This window comes from Gobius niger (genome assembly GCF_951799975.1).
Source record: "Gobius niger genome assembly, chromosome: 7".
Lineage (NCBI taxonomy): Eukaryota > Metazoa > Chordata > Actinopteri > Gobiiformes > Gobiidae > Gobius > Gobius niger.
In genome coordinates this window covers 21,915,058-21,937,355 of record NC_136858.1, presented here as the reverse complement: position 1 = coordinate 21,937,355, position 22,298 = coordinate 21,915,058, and the positions used below count along the sequence as shown (strand labels likewise).

At 41.8% G+C, this 22,298-nt stretch overlaps 1 protein-coding gene across 4 annotated transcripts in view; it reads left to right on the top strand.

Annotated features, from left to right (window-relative positions):
- The window catches only part of ehbp1 (EH domain binding protein 1), a 90,537-nt gene that overhangs the window by 22,652 nt on the left and 45,587 nt on the right, over positions 1-22,298 (top strand). For 2 of the 4 annotated variants that reach the window (XM_079560277.1, XM_079560280.1), the window contains exons 8-17: positions 221-328; positions 808-948; positions 1,818-2,067; positions 3,326-3,572; positions 15,134-15,312; positions 15,622-15,670; positions 19,171-19,920; positions 20,592-20,666; positions 20,752-20,793; positions 20,869-21,015. In XM_079560277.1, the coding sequence (XP_079416403.1) occupies positions 221-328; positions 808-948; positions 1,818-2,067; positions 3,326-3,572; positions 15,134-15,312; positions 15,622-15,670; positions 19,171-19,920; positions 20,592-20,666; positions 20,752-20,793; positions 20,869-21,015 (1,988 nt within the window). The remainder of the gene's footprint in view (positions 1-220; positions 329-807; positions 949-1,817; positions 2,068-3,325; positions 3,573-15,133; positions 15,313-15,621; positions 15,671-19,170; positions 19,921-20,591; positions 20,667-20,751; positions 20,794-20,868; positions 21,016-22,298) is intronic. The other 2 variants (XM_079560279.1, XM_079560278.1) reach the window with 2 other exon arrangements.

The following is a 22,298-nucleotide window of genomic DNA, read 5'->3' as shown; positions in this document are numbered from 1 at the left end:
AATGGATGAGTGACTGTACATGTCACTGTAAAATGTAGAAATTGAGTTGTATGGACAAATCTTGCTAATATTACCAATAATAATTTTAGCAAGCCTTTTTTTCCCCGCCTAAGCCAAGCATTAGAACATGTTTCCGTTACATGTTAAATTTGGCGTGTTATTTTGTCTTTTCTCTGCTGTTCTTTCTTCCCCCTGTTCTGTGCGGGCCTGGCGTTTACAGAGATTGTAAACCAGTTGAATGCCCTGAGCTGCTTACATGGGGAGGATGATGATGATGATGGTGTCCCTAAGCGAGCACGCAAAGCTAAGCCTGCCGCTTCATCCCAAGGTCTTTTCCTCCTTTCTTTCAACTCTATCATCAGTCACCCTTATTCCACCAATGTACTCTGCCACTTTTTCTCCAGCAATGGATATTTACAGCTCTCCACGTTTTTGTTTCCTCTCCACCTGTGTTCACACCTGTTCATCCAGTTGTATTGTGACCTTGTTGATTTTAAGTTTATTTTGCCATTGTTGATGTGATGTTGTAATAAAAAGTATTCCGCTCATTGGCCGCACTTTGTAGTGAACAAAACTTTCAATCTTCATTTTCGATCAGAGTTCCATTGTTCCATTGTGTTTATGTACGATTATTATCTATTTAAGGGTCATTTAAAGCTGTTTTGTGTTCACTTCCAAGTGCAGGCTCTGGTTCATGTGTAGTTTTTGTTTGTATGTACATTATTATAATTTTTGTTCAATGCGTTATTCAATAATAGATATATTTCATTTAGTTTGTATAACCTGATGTTAATTGTTGGGCAATAGAGCTGATCAACAAGCTGAACTTTCTGGAAGACGAAGACCAAGATGCACCTTCTACCCTGAGCACCAATCCCTTTGATGATCCAGACGATGGCCTTCGAGATCCCAACCACTTCAACCCTTTTGGGGAGCCCGATGAGGAAGGTACAGTGAGTGGCAGATGGGATGAATGTAATAGGAATGGAAAAAAAAGACTATTACAGTAACACATAATGTATTACTCTAACACATACTGTAGTATTTTCTGGGCTATTGGTCGCACTTTTTTTCATATTTTGGCTGAGGGTGCAACTTATACTCAGGTGCGACTTATGTATCAAAAATATAATTTCACATGTTCGTTTTTCACACTGACAGCTGCTAGAGGGGGCTCTAGGCGTGTGTACCAGTATCTGCTACTCCTGTACGACTGAAGATTTAAAAAATGAAAAGTTTGGAGTGAGCGAGAAACTTGTGAAGGACTGGCGAAAAGCGGAGGTTACTCTTACTGCAATGAGGAAAACAAAAAATAGCTACTTGTGGGCTAAAAGCTAGAAGAACCAGTTCACAAATGAGAACTTGAGCAACGTGGAGGAGAGGCTTGTTGCAAAGGCTGGTGCAACTTATATTTCGGACTGATTTATATGTTTTTTTCTTCTTCATTATGCATTTTTAGGCTGGTGCGACTTATAGTCTAGATTAAATACGGTACAGTAACACAGCTCATGAGTTTGATCACATACTGTATGTGATCACTTAAACACTTAAACACCTTATTAGGCAGAACTGTTGAAAGTTACACAAGATAATCAGATCTTGCCCCTGGAGATCCCTGAGTGTGTTGGCGGTCCTTGAAATAACCTCAACTGATAATCATTTTGGGGTCTTTTCCATTTTGTTTAATCTCCATAAAGAACCCCTATGACTGATGATTGTTGACACATAATCTTAGAACAATATTTTAGATGATGAAATGTGTTAATTTTGATCTTTTTTCCCAACCCCTTTATTCTGTATCCAATTGTTGAAAACAGAGATTCCTGTGCAGCCAGTTCCAATAAACCAAGTTGATTTCTGCGATGACCACGATTCCTCAAATCCGTTTGACGACACTGAAGATACTGAGGCGGATGTCCCAGGGAACCCGTTCGAAGAGGCCGACCAGGACCCAGAGCCCAGCCCTGATCCTCCCAAACCCAGGCAAAAGAAAGGCGTGAGACCGGTCGACATGACCAAGTATCTCTACGCAGAAACCGCGCACAACCACGAAGACGAGCTTGACGAGTAAGACTTAATCCTTTATATTATTGAGATGTCATTATTTTCGAGTTCCCCTTCTCTGAGAATGTGAGATTGTATTGCATAATTGCTGTCAGTCAATTAATGTTTCATACATTTGAAGGCTTAAATGAAAAGAACTGGTTGTCATTAATTCGGTGGGTTTGAATGAAGTGCGGCAAGAAACAATGAAAATGTGCTGACATTTGGTTAAATTATTCAAAGCCCTTCTTGCAGCTTTCTTTTACAATTTAACTGTTCGAGGACATATGAATAAAAAGTGCTGATTGTATTGCTGAATATATTTTTTGCATCATAATCAGCTTTAGGCAACACTGAAGCCAAAGGGTGCGTGGCCTGGTTGGTGTGGACCTTCCAGTACCCCTTCAAGGTTTCTTCTTTCCCTACAACACACACACACACATACTCACACACAAACACACACATGCACACACCACTCACCTATCCAGACTGGCAGGGTGACGAGGCATCTCTTTCAACAAGGACAAGGGCTCTGTTGTTTCATTGCATTCTTTAAGCTTGTCTACCTTCTTCTTCCCCTCCTACTATTTTCTTCATTCCTTACCCCCCCATTTCACCGTGTTGCCTCCCCCCCCCCCCCCTATTTCTATAGATAACACACAGATTTGCATGTCCATATTCTCCTCACCATCTTTGTATTGCTCACATTATACATATTGTTCTGTAGTTTCTCGTCCTTTTGTCCGTCGATGAATGTTGGACTGATTGCGTCGGCGAGCTCAGAGTGGTCATGCCTAAATTGTAAACCTCCAGGTCTTGGCTGCTGAGTGAAACTGTCAGACCGATAGCCGAATGTTTTTGTCCTTCCCACTAAAGACAGACAGCTTATTGACTGGCAAGTATTTTCAGTCCATCCTCGATACGAAAGGAGTTTTTGGCTGAATGGAGGAGTTCAAGAGGGCAAACCACTGTTTTGACTGCACTTATGTTTTCAAACGTCAGTTGCTTTCTGACCACTATGCTTTTAGGTGGACTTTGGACAACTGTACTTGGGTCGACTTGCGGAACCGTTATTTTTTATTTTACTCAACACTGCGTAGCTCTTGTCTGATTTTGCTTAGGCTGTGGTAAATGCGAGTGTGAAGTTATCTTAAAAGCAGAACTTGCACAATATTGGACCTTTAAGGAAATGATAGGAAAATCAATCTCTTGTTTTAAAATGGCAGTTTACTTGCAATTCATGCTAACATGATCCCTTTGTTTTCCTTTCTCTCATTCCCAGATCCAATCCATTCTACGAGCCAAGGACATCCAGCCCTGCACAGCCTCCCACTGGCAGCGCTTCTCTGGATGTGGGGAGCAGCCAGAAGAGGAGGGCTCCCTCACCCCCCAGTGTCAGTCCCAATGCTGGCTCCACTGTCCCAGGTCCCAAAGCCAGTCCTGGCCTTGACAAGGATAGGGCCCCAGTAGCAGGACCGAGTGCAGTGGCAGCAGTCATGGGGAGGGAGCTGGCTTCCTCCTCTCCTAAGGTAAATCACTTAAACACCTTATTAGACAGAATCTGTTCTCAGGCTCAACCATGGGACTAAATTGTCCAGAAACACCTTTCTAATTTGAATAGATAAAATCCTCCTATGGTGCACTCGACTTTTGGTGTCACATTGTTTTTTAATCTATGTTGTTCAAAACCACATTGTTGTTTAGTAATATATAAGTTTTGCCCGCAAATGTAGTTTTTTCCACCTACACAGTCCCATCTTCTCTATTCTCTGCGCTCATCGAACTCTCCCAAGTCCTCATTTGAATACAGGTATTTGTTTACTGGACTGTTCTGCGTGTGTTCATTTATTTATTAATTTAAGCGAAATCATTTTGAGTTGTAATTAAATGGCTGACGGTCACATGCACTCGTGGCAGGAGACAGACCACTGGTGAGAAATGATTGGCGGGTGGTGTGGGAAAGAGAGGCCGTAAAAGTCTCATTGGGGCTCTGTGGGGCTTAAACACAGAAGGCTTAACTACAGCAGAGCGATCACAAGGGGGAGTCGACCCACTGCGCGCTCCCCAGCACCCTGCGTACAGTCCCCTCCTCACCCTGGTCCTCCCCTCCCCAGCCTGCTCGAGCTGACTGTTTTAGTGTAGCTGGGCGGTGATGCTGGCCGCCCATGTAATTATGGCACAGTGCCTTTATCACCCAGCTGCAGTTGCCTGTGACCGTGGGTGAGGGGGCCTTAACCACTTTAATTACCCAAAGCCAGTGGCCTGTGGTGGGCCACACTTCGCCAAGAGATGCCCCTGCCTCTGGAACCTGGGGTTGGAAGGGTTGCAGGGATTGAGAGCATGAATTGTGAAAGGGTAGGGGGGGTCGGTATAAAGATAGAAAGGGCTAAAGAAGAGGAAGAATGGGGGATGAGAGCTACGATGGCTGTGGAATTGGAGAAAGAGCAGCAGATATTAGTAGTAAACAAGGATAGGCCTACAGGGTTTGTTGACATATACAGTGTGAATAGGTTTCTCTCTCTCCCTCTCACAAAGCGCTATAGCACACGCACACACAGTTTGGGAATGTGTAGGCTGTGAGATGACCTTTGAATATATGAAGTCAGAGAGGATTAACAGGAGACATTCCCACTATGAGAGGCCGGTGCGGGACCAGCACATCATCACAGTGTAAACGTGTGCAGAGTTTGGATTCGCCAGCGCCTCCGTGCATGTATCTGTTTTTATAATACGTATTTCACCCTAGGCTTAGTTCACAGATTTTCTAACCTTCCCCTAAAACACACACTATCTTGTGCGTATAACACATTCATATGTATTTCATGTGGGCCATTGGAACAAGATAAATGCACATCGAAGTCTAATCTCAGAATGTGAGAATTGTTTTACATTTATAGCCTCCCCTGAAGGCTAAGGGGTGCCTCACATGTGTTTTTAATTAAATCATGCCTTTGCCAAGAAACACAGATTTGCATGTGTTGTATCACATTTACATTTTTATATATTGTGCCAGCGTCCCAAAAAATACATTGATGTATGCTTCAGTGGGCAAATGCTGTTTCACTCATAGATTTGGATCACAAGTCACCCAGAATTTTGTGCAAAATTCCGGGTGATGTTAAGGACATACCATTAACTGCAAACTTGTTTTGCTTACAGATTATGCATTAAAAGGTTTTTGGCTCATAGGCTTTATTTGTTAGGAGGACAGTTCAGAGTGAAGAAAACCATATATGTGCTGCAGCTAAACCCACTACTAGACTATTGGCTGCATTTGCTTTATAGCTTTTAATATTGTTTGTTTATTGTATAGTATTTCTGTAAAGCCCAATATGTTAACAATTTTATATATTTTTTTTTACCAAATATAGATCACAACATACAATATTTTCAGCATTTCATCCTTCAATCCAGCACTAAAACCATAATAAAAAAACAAAAAAAATTAAAGGTTGCGCTATATCCACCCCGTCATAGCATTAACACCTACTTCAGAGGCAGTCTGTGACAAATCAGCATATCAATGAGACATATGGCATGCGCCCACTTATTCTTTGCACAGGTATTATACATATGGATGGGATTTACATTAAGCTCTATCAAGAGCTGCGAGCTCTGGAAATCTGCCAGTGCATATAAGCTGATGCCAAAAAACGGGTGCATTGAGATGGTTAAATGCACAATTCAGATGTTTGGTTGTGTTGTGGTTGATGTTTTGTCCCTGGTGACCCTCTGATGCAGTAGTTTCAGCAAAAGTACCAAAGTTATTATCTATCTAATATTAGTCTGATATTGTTTCTTCTTTAAAACCATAAATGAGCACATCCTTTTCAAACATCCTTTTGAAACAGAAGAGCTATTGCATAACTTGACTTACTAAGTCTTATGTCTGTTCTTGGTCTCAACTTGGAGATATACATTCTTTGCAGCCTGAAGTTTAAGTTTAACATCTGTGGAGAATTTGAAAGGATTGCAGCGTCTGTGGGATTAATTCAGATGAACAGAGTAGGTTCCTGTTGGGTGGCTTGGAGTTGTGTTTGGTTGGATGCAGTCCATCTCCCCTTACAGTAATTCAGTGATATCCTTTTCCTCCTTTTGTTTTATCTCTATATTCCCCGTCAGACCATTCTACACTTTGACTTTTTTCCTTCTTCATGAATTATTTCCCCTATTTTCATATAAAGAAAAGTTGGTCTGATATATGTATGTGGGAAAAGTTTTACCGAACTTAATATTTACCCAGTGTATTTGCATCAGCGCACATCTATGACTTTGTTGGAAGCATAAGGACAAGTATATTTATATTTGTATTTCGCCGCCCTCTTTAGACCATGTTGCTTCTATAATTTGAAATCAGTCAGATCAGTTCAATGGCTTTCCTGATGGCTTTCTTTTCTCGTCTTTGTTCAAATTAAGTGGCACACCTCGTACTTCAGTGGACACTTCCTTCAAATTGAAATGAGAATAAATTAACATTATTTAATTGGGTTCGCTAAAGGCTGTGATATTACTTAATTAGCTTTTACTAAGGTTCATGGCTGTAGAGGACCACATCTGCATTGTGGAGTTGAACAGAGGTTGTTCTGGCTGATCTTGACATGGGAGAGCTCTCGGGACAAGGACATCATTTACATCTTACAATTTATGACTTTTCTCATTTCAAAGATCAATATAGTGTTTGTGGCAAAGGTGCATGGCTGGTTTTCACACAAAGGTACAAAAAAAAATAATGAAAGGCACAGCAGTCACTTGGTTAAACATTAATTTGAAAGCTGCTTTGAGCTTGGGGATACGAAGTTGTGCAGATGTTCTGTATGTGACAATAGAGATTGAAGCTCAAAAAGCACAAGTTAGTATGCGGCAAAACTTTTTTTCACCATCTTGAGGCTTTTTCATTAAGACACGCTTGGCATTTTGCAGGTCATGCACCTTGACCTTGATATTGGAAGGATAAATGCTGTCTTGTGTACGTCCTCTTTTGGTCAACATGAAAACTTGTTGGCTTTTTCATGTATAAATAATGGCTCAGTGCTGTGTCCCAGATGCTTTAATGAAGTTACTAACAATGATCCATTTCTGCATCTCAGCCACTGGATCCTCTGTAGTCGCTCCATAAACCAGGTAATATTAGTCGAATAATCCTTGAGAAGTCCAGGGGTAAGTTGGTATTCCTGAATGTCTGCTTTTTCCAATGTGGACCCCTCCCCAACTAATGTTTGCTCTCTCTGAGTGGTCTGTCATTGGATCTGGTGGGAGAGTGAAGACCCAGTTCCTTCACTCATGCAGTGCTATGGCCAATCACTAGGCTTTCTGTCGTGGACTCAGGCTTCAGGGCATTGCTGTCACCAGGTCCAGGGAAAGGCAATAGGACATTGCTAACTGCCAAGCGATAGATGTGGTGTTGGTGATTTGTGAATGTAATAATGGAAATGTGAATGGAAATGTTGACAGCCTTACATTTGTAACTCACATAATGTAATTGACAAAGTTGACTCACTTTCGGTGACATTCCCACCACGGGTCATTCCTCTGTATTGGGTAGAAGGTGTGCATGTGATAATGTATCAAGACATTTTTTGATCCTGTTACTGTAATGCTGCTATCATTTTTCCACCTCTTCGTCGAGTTCACAAGTTAAGCACTGCGAAGTGCTTGCTCTCCTCAATACCCATGCCGACTGGTGTAAAAGGGCCTTCCGCAAAGCGCTGCTTGTAATCTGCCTTTGGTAAGTCCTCCTTAGTTTTATCTGCCAAGGATTACCTCACAAGCTGTAAGCACGAGAGAACGAGAAAAACGTAGAGCAGGGAGAGAAATGAAAAGAAACAGAAAACGATGAAGATGGAACAAAATGAAAACAAATCGCTGTGTAATCTCTCAAAGAAAGGCTTGCTTTTTAGTTAAAGGGAAGTTTCCTTGCCACTCGTTTAGAGAGGGAATTGACTAATCCCCCCGTGATTGATGTCTGCTATGAGAGGCTCTATGGCAGACTAATAGGGCTTATGAGGATGACCAGAAAGTCTTTTGTGCGTGTATGAGAATGAAGCAAATCTTTTTGCCTTGTGTGTTCCCCTGTCCACTGACCAGAGAGGGCAGGGGTTTGAATGACATAGCGGCTGAAGAAGGGGTAACTTTATCTTAATCTGGTCTTAATCTGCCCCGTCCACTAGGTGTGTGTGGGCTTAAACCAGAACCATCTGAGGTTTTGGTGAGGTTTAAGGAGCTTCATTGAAGAGACGGAAGGCTGTGCACTTGAAATCTCCTTGTAGCCCCGAAAGCTTTGAGACCCCCCGCACATTCCTGAAAACTATCCCTACTTGGGCAGCTGTACTTTTATCCTGTCGTCCTGAAGCGCCCGTCACTACATTTGAATTCAATTAATCCAGCCATTTACCTTGACAAAAAAAAGACCTTAGAAGCACCTTGGCCTGAGTGATGAGGGCTGCGAAGCCATGTGCGCACATACATATAGCCTCTGTTTGAAGAAATGAGAGCAACCGTTGAGATGATAAGGCCTTAATTGCCTTTTTTCTAAAACCTTGCAGCGGCCCCTGGTTTGGGCTGTAATGGTACACAGGTATGCTAACAGGTGCTATAAGAAATATTAAGTCAAGTCTGACGATGTTCCGTCATTCTGTTATTGTCTAATTCCCAAGCTGTCAATGGCAGTTTACAGTTTTGAGAGCTATTTACAAAGATACAAAGATACAAAGTAGTGAAAAAATTCATTAAGAAAGAAAAAAGCATCACATCTTTTGATTAATAACATACTATGGGTTGATCTGTAAGTCGGTTCACCTGCCACAATTTGACAGTAATGGAAGAAATAATACACTTTTGGAATTATTCTAATTTTCCTAGTTTCCCAGTCAATGGAATTATTTTGTATTTGGCAGAATCTAGAGTATTTGCCGAGTACCAAATCTGCTAATGCGTCATCTTACATTCTTTCCACACAGTGACATACTCCTGCATGAATGTGCTTGTTTATATTGCTGCTGGTTTCACTCTTGGTATGCATGTGTGGATGTGTATTCTGATCGGGAGTCAAAGGATGACTTTGTAATTATGTTCGTTTTAATTGGCTGTGCTATCGATGCCCTCATCGCTTTGGAGCCCACACAGCTCTGGACAATGGCAGTCTATGGAAGCGCTTTACTGCCACATGTGTCAAGATCCATCCACCTTAAATTTACACACAAATGTAGGCAGCCTGTTCTTAGGAGTGGCCTCTGTAATGAGTTTTCCCTTCCCAGACTTAGATAAGTTGATAAATTGCAGAGTTATCAGGCACGCTGATCTCTGAATCCATTGCACCACTAATTTGTTTGTTGATCATGGCAGTTAAAGGAGATAAATTCCTTCCTCTCCTCTTCTTTTGTCTTTACTTTCATCTTGCTTCATCTTTTTATTGATGGCAAGAGGAAGAACATTAATGGAGGTCAGTTTGATCCACTAAACATATGGATTTTAATCAATGAATGGGCATTATTTATTGCAGTAATGGCATATAAAAGTCAAATTAAAGTCTACAGTTAAATGTATATTCATTAGTGTAACTCTAACTATAACGGGGCTCCCAATTGGACCCAATATCACATTCCCAAGGTTATCTTTGTGTTCGGCATAATATTGTTCAAATAGTGGTTGTACATTAGAAACAGGACTGTAGCTTGTTGGGCAATTTTTAAACAGATGACTGGAAAAAGGTCTTGCCCAATGCCAACTTGAGTGTGGCGGTCAAAGCACGATTGAACTGCCATCGTTTTTGCTCCTTACCAAACCTCAAGCCAATGTGTTTATGCTGCATTGTGCCCTTGAGATACATGTTAGATGAGCAAGCTGCTATTTTTTTCTGCCACTTGAATTTCATTTCACCGGTGTGTTGTCTTGCGCTTCAAACAACTTTAGCACACTCTAGACTGAGATGGTCCAACCCACCCCAGCGCCCCTCTGTAGTACCTATAGGGGCTTTTCCACTGGCAGACACTACACAGCCCAGTGTCTGGTCAACCCGGTTGGGTGAGCATTTCAACTGCCGTGGCCAGGGTCAAACCGGTCTGATCAGGTATGCGTTTTGGCACTGACCTCTGACAATGGCCAAAGCGCTGAACCGAGACATGACGTGAACAGACTGCTGGCCTCTGATTGGCAAACGGGAGAGAAGACTCACTAATAACATGCAGGTCATACGGATTTAATATTTCACAACATAATACCACTGTTCTAGTTCGTCTTTTAGCTGCTTCTTTCCTCTAGTATTTGCCTTGGCACCTACTAGAAGGCAGCATTTGTCCACATGTGTTCTCATCGCGACTTACAAAACTTTTCAGGCCATTCAATTGTTGCTTTAGTATATCGACATCTGTGGAGGCGCCGCCTAGAGTAGTGGAAACACAAGCGTGTACTGGGTAGAGTCGATACATGACAAGGCGAGTACATAGACCGAGGCGTGTGGGACACAAGCATGTTACGTGGAAAGGCGCTTCATTTCACCTGCTGTTCCTACTTTCATTTGTATCTGTGTATTTTTTTCCCCCAACCTCTTTTTAAGCAACACTGAGTGATAAGTAAGCATAATACAATAGTATGCTGTATTTACACTAAATCACAATGTGTGTGGAGGGGTGCAGGTTGCACAGATTCCTATATATAATGGGCACATATACAACATCTCAACGGTATGCACACATTACATTTAGGATTGCATTCTTACACCAACCAACTTCACTGAAAAACAAACAAACAAAAAGCACCAGTTACAGTTTCCCCGTCTCCCATGTGAAGGTTATCATCCTCTGTGCACCTGCTCTGACTCATAAACCAAAGCCCAACTTGTTCGACACTTAAGTCATGCACAGTCACACACAGTTCCACGCGCGCTTCCACCGCAGCTCCTCCTACCATACATATTATTACAAGAGTAATGCGATATTTCCTTTGTATGTTAATGTGTATTATTTTTCACGCTACATTCGCTCCCTGAGCCTGTTTGAACCTTTTGTCCTCCCCCCTTTCCCTATTGTTCCATCCTCTTCACATCTGCATTTACATAATTGAACTTTTGATTGGACTCCGCTCCCTCCTCTCGCCTCCCACGCTGACAGCTTTTGAAATCCGAAGCATAATTTCATGGGTAAGATGACATGAGGTGATCAGCGGATTTTTTTCTCCTATTTTGAATGCCAAAATGGTCAACGTAGCATGGCTAGATTATATAAATTGCTTGTTGTGGCTGAAATTGCTATTAAATAATTGAAGCTTTTGGTAGTTAGGGCCTTGACAATAAGATGAGGACCGTCAAGCACCTATACGTGGGCCTCTTAAGTGTAAAAAGCATAACCTCTCCAATTAATGTAAGTGGATTTTAATAGATTGACCTTTTACATTCTCTTCTTTCACTTGTCTGTACACATGGCTTGATGCAAGTGATTTCCGTGCTTCCTGATGTCACTGTATGTACTCCTGCCGTCGGCTTCTTGAGCGGATTACAAGTTTTAAAGAGTATGAGATTCAACACCTCCTCAAATGTGACACTCTCTGACACTGCTTTGAAGCCATGAAAGTGAGATTGGAAAGACACGGAGGTTCTTTTCTCTGCACAGAGTTGTGGGTTTATGTCATTGGGTTGAGGCCAGTTAAGTTTCCATTCAAGCGTTGTGCCCTCAAGTAAGAGACAAAGCCGCCACTTAAGCCATTTGACTGGTATCTTTTTTTAGGGCTCCCACAAGGCCCGTGAATGACCTCTATATTCCAAGTAAGCTCTAAATCTTTTTTTTTTTTTTCATTCTATTGAGCTTATGTTTGTCTAGTGTAAATCCTCACACATTAAACTTACTGATGTATAGCAGAACTAAGATCTACTTTGTGAAAAAAAAGGGAGGTTATTTGCAATCATTTATCTCACATCATCATAGTTTTAAAACGGTGTAAACTTTCGACAGTTTTGTGTTTGATCCATTTAAGCTTTGATTGTCGGTTTCAAATCTCACCAAATGACGGCAACACCTAGAACGTCCTTGTGACAGTCACACCAGACCACATGAACGATTCCATTTCCAGGTTTTGCTCTATCTTGTCATTGCTGTATTGTGGTAAGCTTAACCCCCCTTCTTTTACCCTCACATTCTTTTCCCCTTCCATTTTTTTTTCCCTCTTTCTGCCCTGTTCGATGCATGCTGTTGACACTGAGGCATCAGGAATAATGGAATCTCTTGTCAGTCGCTTGTATTTCTGGCCCGAGCTGTTAGCCCTGTGTATAATCGTCGCGGAGGAGAAGGATGAGGGGAGGTTATGTGCCACTGATAGTAATGAAGGTTGCCTTTTCATTTTTTAATATGAAATGTTTGTGGCCAAAGCAATGCCTTTTTTCTAATCCTCCCCTCGAGCCGAGCCAGCTACATGGCCGTGACTGTCTTTTGCTCACACACACATGCAGTGACATTCACACAGATAGATAAAAACACACACATGTGCACACCTTCCTTAGGGCTGCACACCAGCTGTTTGATAAGTTATAACACATTCCTGCTCCTCATCAGAATTATTCTGTGTTTGTGTGACAAGGAATGGGAGCTTATTCCTGTGAAACAAGACATGCAATTTGTTTGATATTCTTTGTCTGTGCAAAAACATTTGTAGGTTTATCTTGAGAGAATTAAGAAAAGATTAAGAAAATACCATAAGCATGCTGTCAACAGTTGTTTAGCTAAGAAGTGCAAACAGTAGTCTTTCAAATGCACATTTTGTCTGATGCTGAACAGGACTCTTGCCATGAGGCCCTGCTTATTTTGTTTGTTTGTTCAAGTGTTGTGTTTAACTTGGGGGTCTTTTGGTTGGCCTGTTGAGTGTTTTTCCCTACTGCCTAATACAATATGCATTACCTTGCCAATGGTTATAATAGGCAGGTGTGTGTGTTGTTATTTCCGACGGCTAGTGTGCAGAGTCTGCAGCGCTGAAGTGTGCTGTGTGTCTAATTGCTTTAATAGCACCTGGTCCCTAATCCCACGTAATTAGAGCGCTCAAATTAGACAGCTACTTTCAACCGTCACTTGAAAAAGTAGAAAGGGAAGGCCTGAAGGAAGACCACTCCACACTGGTGTCGAAAAAGAAAAACTGTTCGCTACCTTTGTTAAATGGAGGACTTGGAAAAACAGGTTTTTGTACCCATAACTGATTTAAGAAGTGTATTAACTTGCAATGTACTGTGTGTAGATGCAACTTTTTAATCCACACGGGAGAGGTTCTTGCCTAAGTGTGATGCATTATATATTTTCTTTGATTAGATATAGTATATTAAAGTTTACACAAAATGATGCTTCAAATTCTAAACCGTCAAGAGACTGATCGAGGAAATGTACAGTAAGTGTGAAGTGACTTGGCGGTGTTATCTCTTTTGTTTTCTCGTGCGGTATGTAGGCAATATCGAAGTTGCCCAAAACGTGTCTGAAGAAGCTGTGGGGAAAGGTTAAGGCCTCTTTTAGAGATGAGCCGGAAATGTCAAGTGTCCGCCCCTCGGGCTCTCACTGCCGTCTGCCAGAGCTGAGGCTGCCGTAGGGCCCTCCACAAGTCACACAAAAACACATACTTTGACAAAGGTTAGAAGTTGCTATTAGAGATGGCCTCCAGTCTCTTTCATCTGCGGTAGCCCTGGTGACTTTCCAGCAAGTGTGAGCATCATAGTCACAGGTTGAATGACAATAATGGAGCATTGGGTTAGTTCAGGAAAAGATTAAAAATATATATCCTGAGTTTAAAGACAAAACGAAAGCTAATCAACTTCTGTATGTGGTAACGACTGACCAAATATTTTACAAGAAAATATCAAATTCTTTATAATGTGGCAAAAGGCTTTTAAACCTTGTGGTTTGCAAAGATTCAGATTCAGTTTATGGTCAGGAGTTACCATGTTGCTGACTTTGTTTGGCCTGAATACTCTTTGTATATTCATTTTTAAAATCCGCATGGCAAAAATGAATGAAACTTTGCTTCTGGAACCCTCCAGTGGGCAGAGGGACAGTTGATCTCATACACTTTTTGGTGCCTTCACATGATGGTTAGAAGAATGTTATTGAGTGTAGGTATGTAGTGTTCAATGTATAAGACAATACTTCATGATAAATTGTGGCACTTTGAAATATAGGAAGCAGGTGTGAATGTCTACAATCAATACATGACCTCCTTTTATAAACAGAATTCAGGATACAAAGTGGTTGTTTTCTGCAAAGTAAGAACAACACAGGTTTCTGGGATCTAAACTGTATGTACCAGCAGCACTGCTTTGCAATTGCTTAGTAAATACTACGGAGGCATTTATGATCCTAATTTTAAATATCTTTTTTTTTTTTTTTTTTTTTTTAACATAAAAGATAAGAAAATTGTGATTGAAATATTTTTAATAATATTTACATGTTTTGTATTATTATTCTAACAATAACCGCAGCAGTCGAAATATTGTAGTACCCTACATTTTCCAACAGAGGGGGTTGGTTGGCTATCCATTGTCAGGTCTTTTTAGTTAATTTTATGATTTCTTTACATTGTGATTTCCTGATGCAAAGTATATGCAGGTAAAAGTTTAAATGTTTATGAGGTGTGCCATTTGTTTAATAATGAATTAGACCTGGGTCAGACTTTTATAAAGCATCAAGGAATACTTTAAACGTAAATGTTTCTACTTTGTAATAAAAGGCTTACAAATTATATCACTATTACTGCCCCTTAATTAATCCAATCTCAATGTATTCTCTGCTAAACATTCAAATGATCTGAGAGAATTATCCCCTATCGCCCTCTCCATAACCAGATTAATCCATTGCCTTCTGAATAATGAGGGCATGGAGGATGTGGAGCCTGTGAGAGGAAGACCACTGTCCACACGCCACCAAGGATTTATAGGATTTGGAGTCTGGGAGAGGAACGACTTCTAATAAAGAAAGCTTTTTAATGATGATAAGAACTTCAAAGACTGTAATAATTAATTAAACATTTACATAGAAGTATGTTCCTCGGCCATTCATTCTATTGTATCATGTAGTATTAAAGTACTCTTTAGGTTCTCATTTTCTCACTTCCATCTCATTTGTCCCTCCAGCCCAGTCCTGTTCCGAGTCCAGTTTTGGGAGGGAAGCCGAATGCCTGCCAGTCTCTTTTGGCCTGGTGTCGTGAGGTCACCAAGAACTACCGTGGCGTCAAAATCACCAACTTTACCACATCATGGAGGAACGGCCTTGCTTTCTGCGCCCTTCTTCACCACTTCAGGCCAGACATGATGTAAGGAATGCAGTAAATGGCTTTTTCGTTTCTTTTTTTGTACTTGCGATATCTACTAATATTCATTGTTATTTTCTCAAGCAACTATACAGCCATTCATGAATTAGGATAAATAAGGAACATATAAACATAATTCTCTTTTTCTTCTTTTAAGACATACCTGAGATATACCAATTCTCTACTTTTTTAAGACGGCTCTGAAATAATAGATGTACATTTCTGAATTTATTTGTGAGACAAGTAATGTTCTATTTTTATGTCTTTCTTTCTTCTCACTTCCTCCTGTAAACCTCCCTACTGTTCTTTCAGAGACTACAAGGCGCTCAATCCTCAGGATATTAAAGAAAACAACAAAAAGGTAAGAGGCAGCCGCTGCTGGGCGCTCCACACCACTTAGTTACCTCCTGCTCACGTCTCCATTTGGCATCATTTAGAGATTTACCCTTAATCCCGCAGTATGGTCAGAATGAGAGTTTAGAGCAGTGGTTCCCAACACTGCGAGCACCCCCTGCTGCGAGGTCTTGCTGATTATTTAGAAATGATCAAAACTCCTATTTATTTGTAGAAAAAAAATGCAATGTATTATGTTTGAAAATACTTAATATTACTCAAAATACTCTCGAAACCATAATTCTTACTTTAAAATATAATTTAAGCAGCATTTCTTTTAAAAAATAATCAAAAAGCTGCTGCTTTTTTTATATGAAAGTAATATACCCCCCTGCTAAGTTCTGAAGTACTCCTGGGGTCCTGCTGCCCCTTGTTGGGAAAAACATGAAGGATATAACTATTTTATATCCTGAACATTTATTGACATTTTCCCAAGTTCGCACACTGTGACGTTTCCATGAGCCTCGTCAATAATGACTCACTAACTCACTCCTAACGCCTCTTTCTAGGCTCAGCTTAATATGAGCTGTTTGTGCCAAGCAGAATACAGAGAAATGCTCTGTTTTTACTACTTCACGCTTTGCATATTTTCTACTCATACTGCAGCTCTAGGCCTGTACGTTCCAGCCTCTAGCTGCAGTATACGCTTGTCCCAAGTAAGAACGTTCAGCTTAAACTTCTCACGAGGGACGCCTGAAACAAACTGAGTGCACCTAAGACATCATGTTTGTGTTTCTAACTTCATGCCCTAGATACATGAAGCTCCGCTATACAAAAGACTGTTCCTCCACAAAATAATGCTTCCGACTAACTGTATAAGACCATCATCTTTGCAACGAAACCATCCTGCCGTCATACCATTCTAAATGTACAGCCATAGTTTGATATCCATTTCTGTTTTGGCGCCTCTAGGTTTTTCCTCATCCTCGCCCCCTTTTTCCTGAATATACTGCCATTTTTCCCATTTCACTGTTACTACACCGGGCCCGAGGGCTACAGCGCACGATACGAGTCAGGTTCATGCAGCTTGATTTCCTCTTCTCATACACACTCTGGCTGGCCGATAACCTCTGGTGGCCCTGTTAGGCATGAATGCTACCCTGTTGACAATAACCATAGTGGAAGGAGAAGGAGACCCAATCCCATATCTGCTAACTGCCCCTCACCCCCCCTACAGGTGCTCAAGAAGCCCTGAAGGAATTGGCTAGATATAAGTAATATAGGAATATGCTGGAGAAGGTGATAGCTGGTCACCACGCACTGCAACCAGTTTTGTGTGAAGATCTACATGACTCCATTCACGTGCGTTAACGCAAATGCATAAAAGCTGCACACAAGGAAAAAAAATACAGAGTGAGCGGAAAGGCCTATTGTTCATTTTTAATCCCCTTTCAAGCTTTTGTTTAGATGTATTGACAGCACTGCATCAATGGAGATCCCCAGAAATGACACCTATCTCTCCTCTTTATGACTAGTTGATAGACATGCCCCCTCCTCCTTTCAGAGTTTATCTGTGTTAGGGTGATTGCAATAAGCTCAGACCACTGAATTATGACTGATAAGCTCAATCAATACTAGAAGCAAGTTGGGGGAGAAAAGGATGAATGAGATGAATATTCAGGGACAACCTTTGAACGTATCTATTATAAGTTGGGGTTTGAAAGTTAACCCGTTCCAGATTGAGTTCAAATTGTTGACCAGCTCCTGTCTGTCCTGTCTGTTTGGTCGGGTGTGTGCCGTTATGTGTGTGTAATGAGACCAAGGAGAAGTCATTTGTCATGCCATCTGATAGCAAAGCGCCGAGCAGCGGGCTAAATTGCCCTGAGCGCAACCACGAGGGGTTGGGCTGAAGGGAAGAAGGTGCTGATGATTGACAACGATAGATAGCTGTCAGTCACTGGAAGGGAGTGAAGGAGGAGCAGGGAGCAGCGACCTGGGGCACAGAGCGCTGACATTTAGTCCAAATCTAAAGCCCTGCCATTAAGGTCTGTCTGAGGAATTCACTATTAATTTAAGATGGCGGCAAATTGATAAAGCTGTCCAACAGTGCAATTCTTGGTAGATATAGTTTTTTATTTGTATTTTTTGTTCATCCTTTTTTTGTGGGAAAGGACACTGGAACACTGAAATATAAAATAAAAATGTATAATATAATTATTTAGTTCCAATCACTCTCTGGAATTGTTCTTAAGAATTGTACTTGGAGTCGTGTTTCACAAGAATGCCACACATCATTCATGAGAATGTACCTTGAGCGTTAGCGAGATCATTACAGGCAAACCTTGTAGAAATAACTTAATGTGAGGGTCATGAAGACAGTGGAGCATATCAAGCCCGCAAAAACGGTTAAGCAAAAGTTCCCAGTTGCCGCTCTCACTTCCCCTCCTCCCCTTGCTTTTTTGTCTTTAATTCTTTCACTTTGTTCCCATTGAGCAGAAGAAGTTGTCGCTTTCTTTCATGTCCTATTCCCTGAGTGTAGGGAAACAATGCAAGCACACTTTTCTCCCCTGAATACCTGTCAGAAACCCAATCTAGCCCCTTGTTTCTTAAATTCTTGTTTTCTTTCTTCTTTCAAACTCCCTCTCTGTCCGTGTGTGAGGGTCGACTTCAACATGCTCAGTGTAAAAGGAAACCCTGGTCTTGGTTTTATTGTTAACGCATTTCTATGCAAACCGTGCATGCAAGTTGTTTTCTTGTGTGAGCATTGGTGTGTAGGTGTTTTACTCATTGTTACTCACTCCAGTATTAAATTCAAGATGTATTGACAACAGTGCAAGAACTAGAAGGCCAAAGCAATGAGAAATTTGGAAAAGAAGCAATAAGAGGAGTGAGATTGACAGTCTACAGACATCAAACAGCGCTGAAAAAAATGAGCGCTGCAACAGGTTGGTCTTAGATCAACACTATCAAGCAGGCCAAGATACGAGGGCTGATACCTGTGTGAGACGGATGGGCAGGTCATGTGAGCATAGGAAGCAGTGCTAATCTATTTATTTACCTGTCATTGGCTGCGATAATGGTTTTCATCCTTTCCCTCTCTGTCTCAGCCAGTCTATCGCATGATGGGGATTGGACATGTTGTGTTGCTTTGCTTGATAATCAAACCTGTATTTTCTCATCAAAGTCTAATCAGACCAATTACACGCGTGACGGAGAGTGTGGGGAGGTTGATGTAGGCAGGAGATAAGGACACAAGCACACATATTGGTACATAGACACAAATACTTTGGGATTATGTGTTGTGTCTTGGGGTATCTGGCTCTCTTTATCAGGGACAACCATCCTTGACATGAACTGTCACAAGCCACACCAAAGGTGTCTCTTGTACACACAGACATCATAAATCATGCATACGTACACCAATCGCAGCCAATGTCAATAAACCGAGGACACAGTCGCTCTATATAATGATTGTAACTCACTGTCGGGTGAATCAATATTAAAATGTGTGTTTTTCTTCTGTTACAGGCATATGATGTCTTTGCCAGTCTTGGCATCTCCCGTCTCCTGGAGCCATCTGACATGGTGCTATTAGCCATTCCTGATAAACTCACAGTAATGACCTATTTGTACCAGATTCGAGCGCACTTCTCTGGAGAGGAGCTCAATGTGGTGCAGATAGAAGAGAACAGTAGTCGCAGCACCTATAAAGTGGGTGACTTTGAAACCGACACCAATGCTTCGATTGACCAGGATAAATTTTATGCTGAACTAAATGATGTACAGCCACGTCAGCCGCAGGCTACTGTTGAGTCAAACGGTAGTAAAGTAGGAGATGAAGATGAAATGTACTCTAGTTGGAAAACAGAAGTAGTAGAAGTGTCATTATCATCATGTCCTGTCCCTGCACCACGCACAGCGATAACCAACACAACTGCAGACTCCAGGCCGGCCCTTGAGTCTAATAAACTATCAGAGGACAGAGCAAAGATAGTCAAAGCTGACACTCTGGACCTTGGAGACCTACCGCAAAGGACGGACACAGACAAGCAAAAGGATGAGCAAAGAGGAGAGTGTGGGACAGATTCAGGAGGTCTCATCGGAAAAGCAGCTTCTCAGTTGTCCTCATCACCCCCACAACAGAAACTTGGTTTCTCTTACAACCGAGACACTGACCTTATTAAAAAGAAGGGAGCGAGGCTGCGTCACTCGGAGTCAGAGCCTGCAGCAGACACCAGCCCTCCGCCAACAAACCACATAAATACAGTCCCTAAACTGGTAAATTGCCTTGCTCCATTTTTTAAAGTTTAAAACCATATTAGTAAGAATGTTTTTTTCATACAGTACAGGTGCTTACTCGACCTTAACGCTTCTGTGTTACTGTTACTTTCTGTTGTTTACAAAGATCAAAGTTGGGTCAGGGATGTGATGGCTTTGCTGAAATTGTTCTTTTTTGATATATGCGAATCTTGCCAAAAACCAAGACCTGTCAAGTCCAGGTCTTGGTTCTACTTGGAGCCTGTAGAGGGCACCTCAAGAGAACGCCCCGCTTTGACATTCCATTATATTTTTCATTATATTTTTCATCCCTTTGGTTGATGACAGGAAGAGTCGTGACTACTCAGGCGTGGCGACGCTTTGCGCACCTCATCTCGGCTCACACGCCGACTGGCACGCACCTGTTTTCATGTGCGGACAAGATGACACACTCCGCACACCAAACACACCTTACTGCATTGGTTAACCCCAGATTATGGGTTCCTGTTTACTAGTGGAAAGGTCACAGGAGGAGGGGGGGCAGCAGGGGGTTATGACTGCCATGACACCTTATTTTGATCGGCTGTTATCGAGTAAACAGGATGCAGCCTCAGGGCATATTTTACTTGTTAGTCTGGCAAGAGAGATAAATGCTCACATGCACCTAAAATTTAATTACATTGGTTTTGTAGATCAGATCTGGGGCTTGGTGTCATTGTTCCTTGTCCAAACTGTCAATCTCCGGCAGCAAGACGGAGCTGGAAAAGGTTTCAAACTTTCAACAAGTTTGACGCACTGTACAAAACGTAGAGTTATTCAATCTAACGCTAACCATATTTGTTTTTTTCTAAGACCCCGGCCCCTGCCCCTGTGTTAAGTCCTACAGCTGAGAAGGTACGAAGCTTTCCACAACCCTCATTAGCTTTTGTTCAGTCGTGTGTCCTGAATCCCTGTCTTCTCTTGTTGTAGAAGGTGCTGTCCCGTCAGGAGGAGCTCAAGGAAAGAGCTCGACTTCTACTGGAACAGGCTCGCCGGGACGCTGCAATGAAAGCGAGCAGCAAAAATGCCCCCAACTCCGCCCTTACTGCGCCAGCTAAAGCCACAACTGTTTCCGATGTAAGTCACGCACACACCCTCCTGCTCCTTTTTCAGCGAATACTGTGCAAACTTCTATTTTCTTGATTAACTTCCTCCTGTACTCTCTTGAAGACTCGTACCTCTGCTCGTCAAGGAAACTGCGATGTCGATTAACTGCTCTGTTCCGCTCCCTATGCCATGCAAAGTTGTGCGTCTTGTTCTGTCTACTTGGTCGGCTCGCAATTTTTTTTTTCTCGACATCCGGGCCAAATTCGCTGCTCCTCCAGTTCCTCCTTAGAAGAGCTAAATGTTGTACACAAGCAGCTGTCAGCAAAAGTACATTTGCAGCTACAGAAGGGAGAGCCAGCGTACCGAGTCAAACTAGACTAGAGAAGACATGGCTGAAATTGCCAGCTCTGAACCAGGCACGCTCCACTGAACATAATATACTGTGATGGGAGGGGGGCACCAATGGACTACAAGCCTCCATAGGAAAGCACTGTGGTCAAATCTGTAGTGACGCTTCCCCAAATGGTTTCGGGGCGAAGGAAAAGCAATACTGGAAAAAAAAAAATCCTGTCTTGTGAGAATTTTGACGACAAGGGATTTGAAGCCAAAATGAAATAAATACCTTTTGGTAATGAAATATCTAAAAGGCAGCAGGCGCATGGCCCTGCATTTGCCACATGAATCCTTAAAGAGGAATGTGCCCTTGAATTAGATGTTTTTCAAGTGTGTGTTTGTGTCTTTGCGTGCTTGTATGAGTGTGGTCTGAGTGTGTCCACATCACAAAAATAACCATTTCAGCATAATCTAAAAATAAATAAAGAAATGAGGACCTTCCAAGGACTGTTGGTGTTCAAAGTCTTTTGGGGAGAAAGTCCAAATTAGAACGGTTTTTCAAAGCTGTTGTGGACTGATATATTCCTTAGTGGCAAAAATAAAGGTCCTCTATAGTGTCCCTTGTTGTGCAGCAAGATGGCTGACTTTTCTCAGATTAGCTTCTCAAAGTAGCTAGGCCTGGCCCGCTGCTCTCTGCCCATCTCTCTCTTCTCGTGATTTCCTTAGTCATTTTCAAGGACAATTGGTTAATAACCCCTTATACATACACGCGCACACACACATATAGTAAGATGTGATAGAGGGGCAAGCTGGGATATTGAATTGTTTACACTTTTAATAGAAAGCATTGATCAAAGGAATACGAGTGGCCCCTGGGCCAATGTGCTGATAATTGTTAGTGATTCAGATTAGATTACTTGATGTCTTGTTTTGATTAGCATGGTTAGTGTGTGTATTTGTGTGTGTGTCTGTCCATGTTA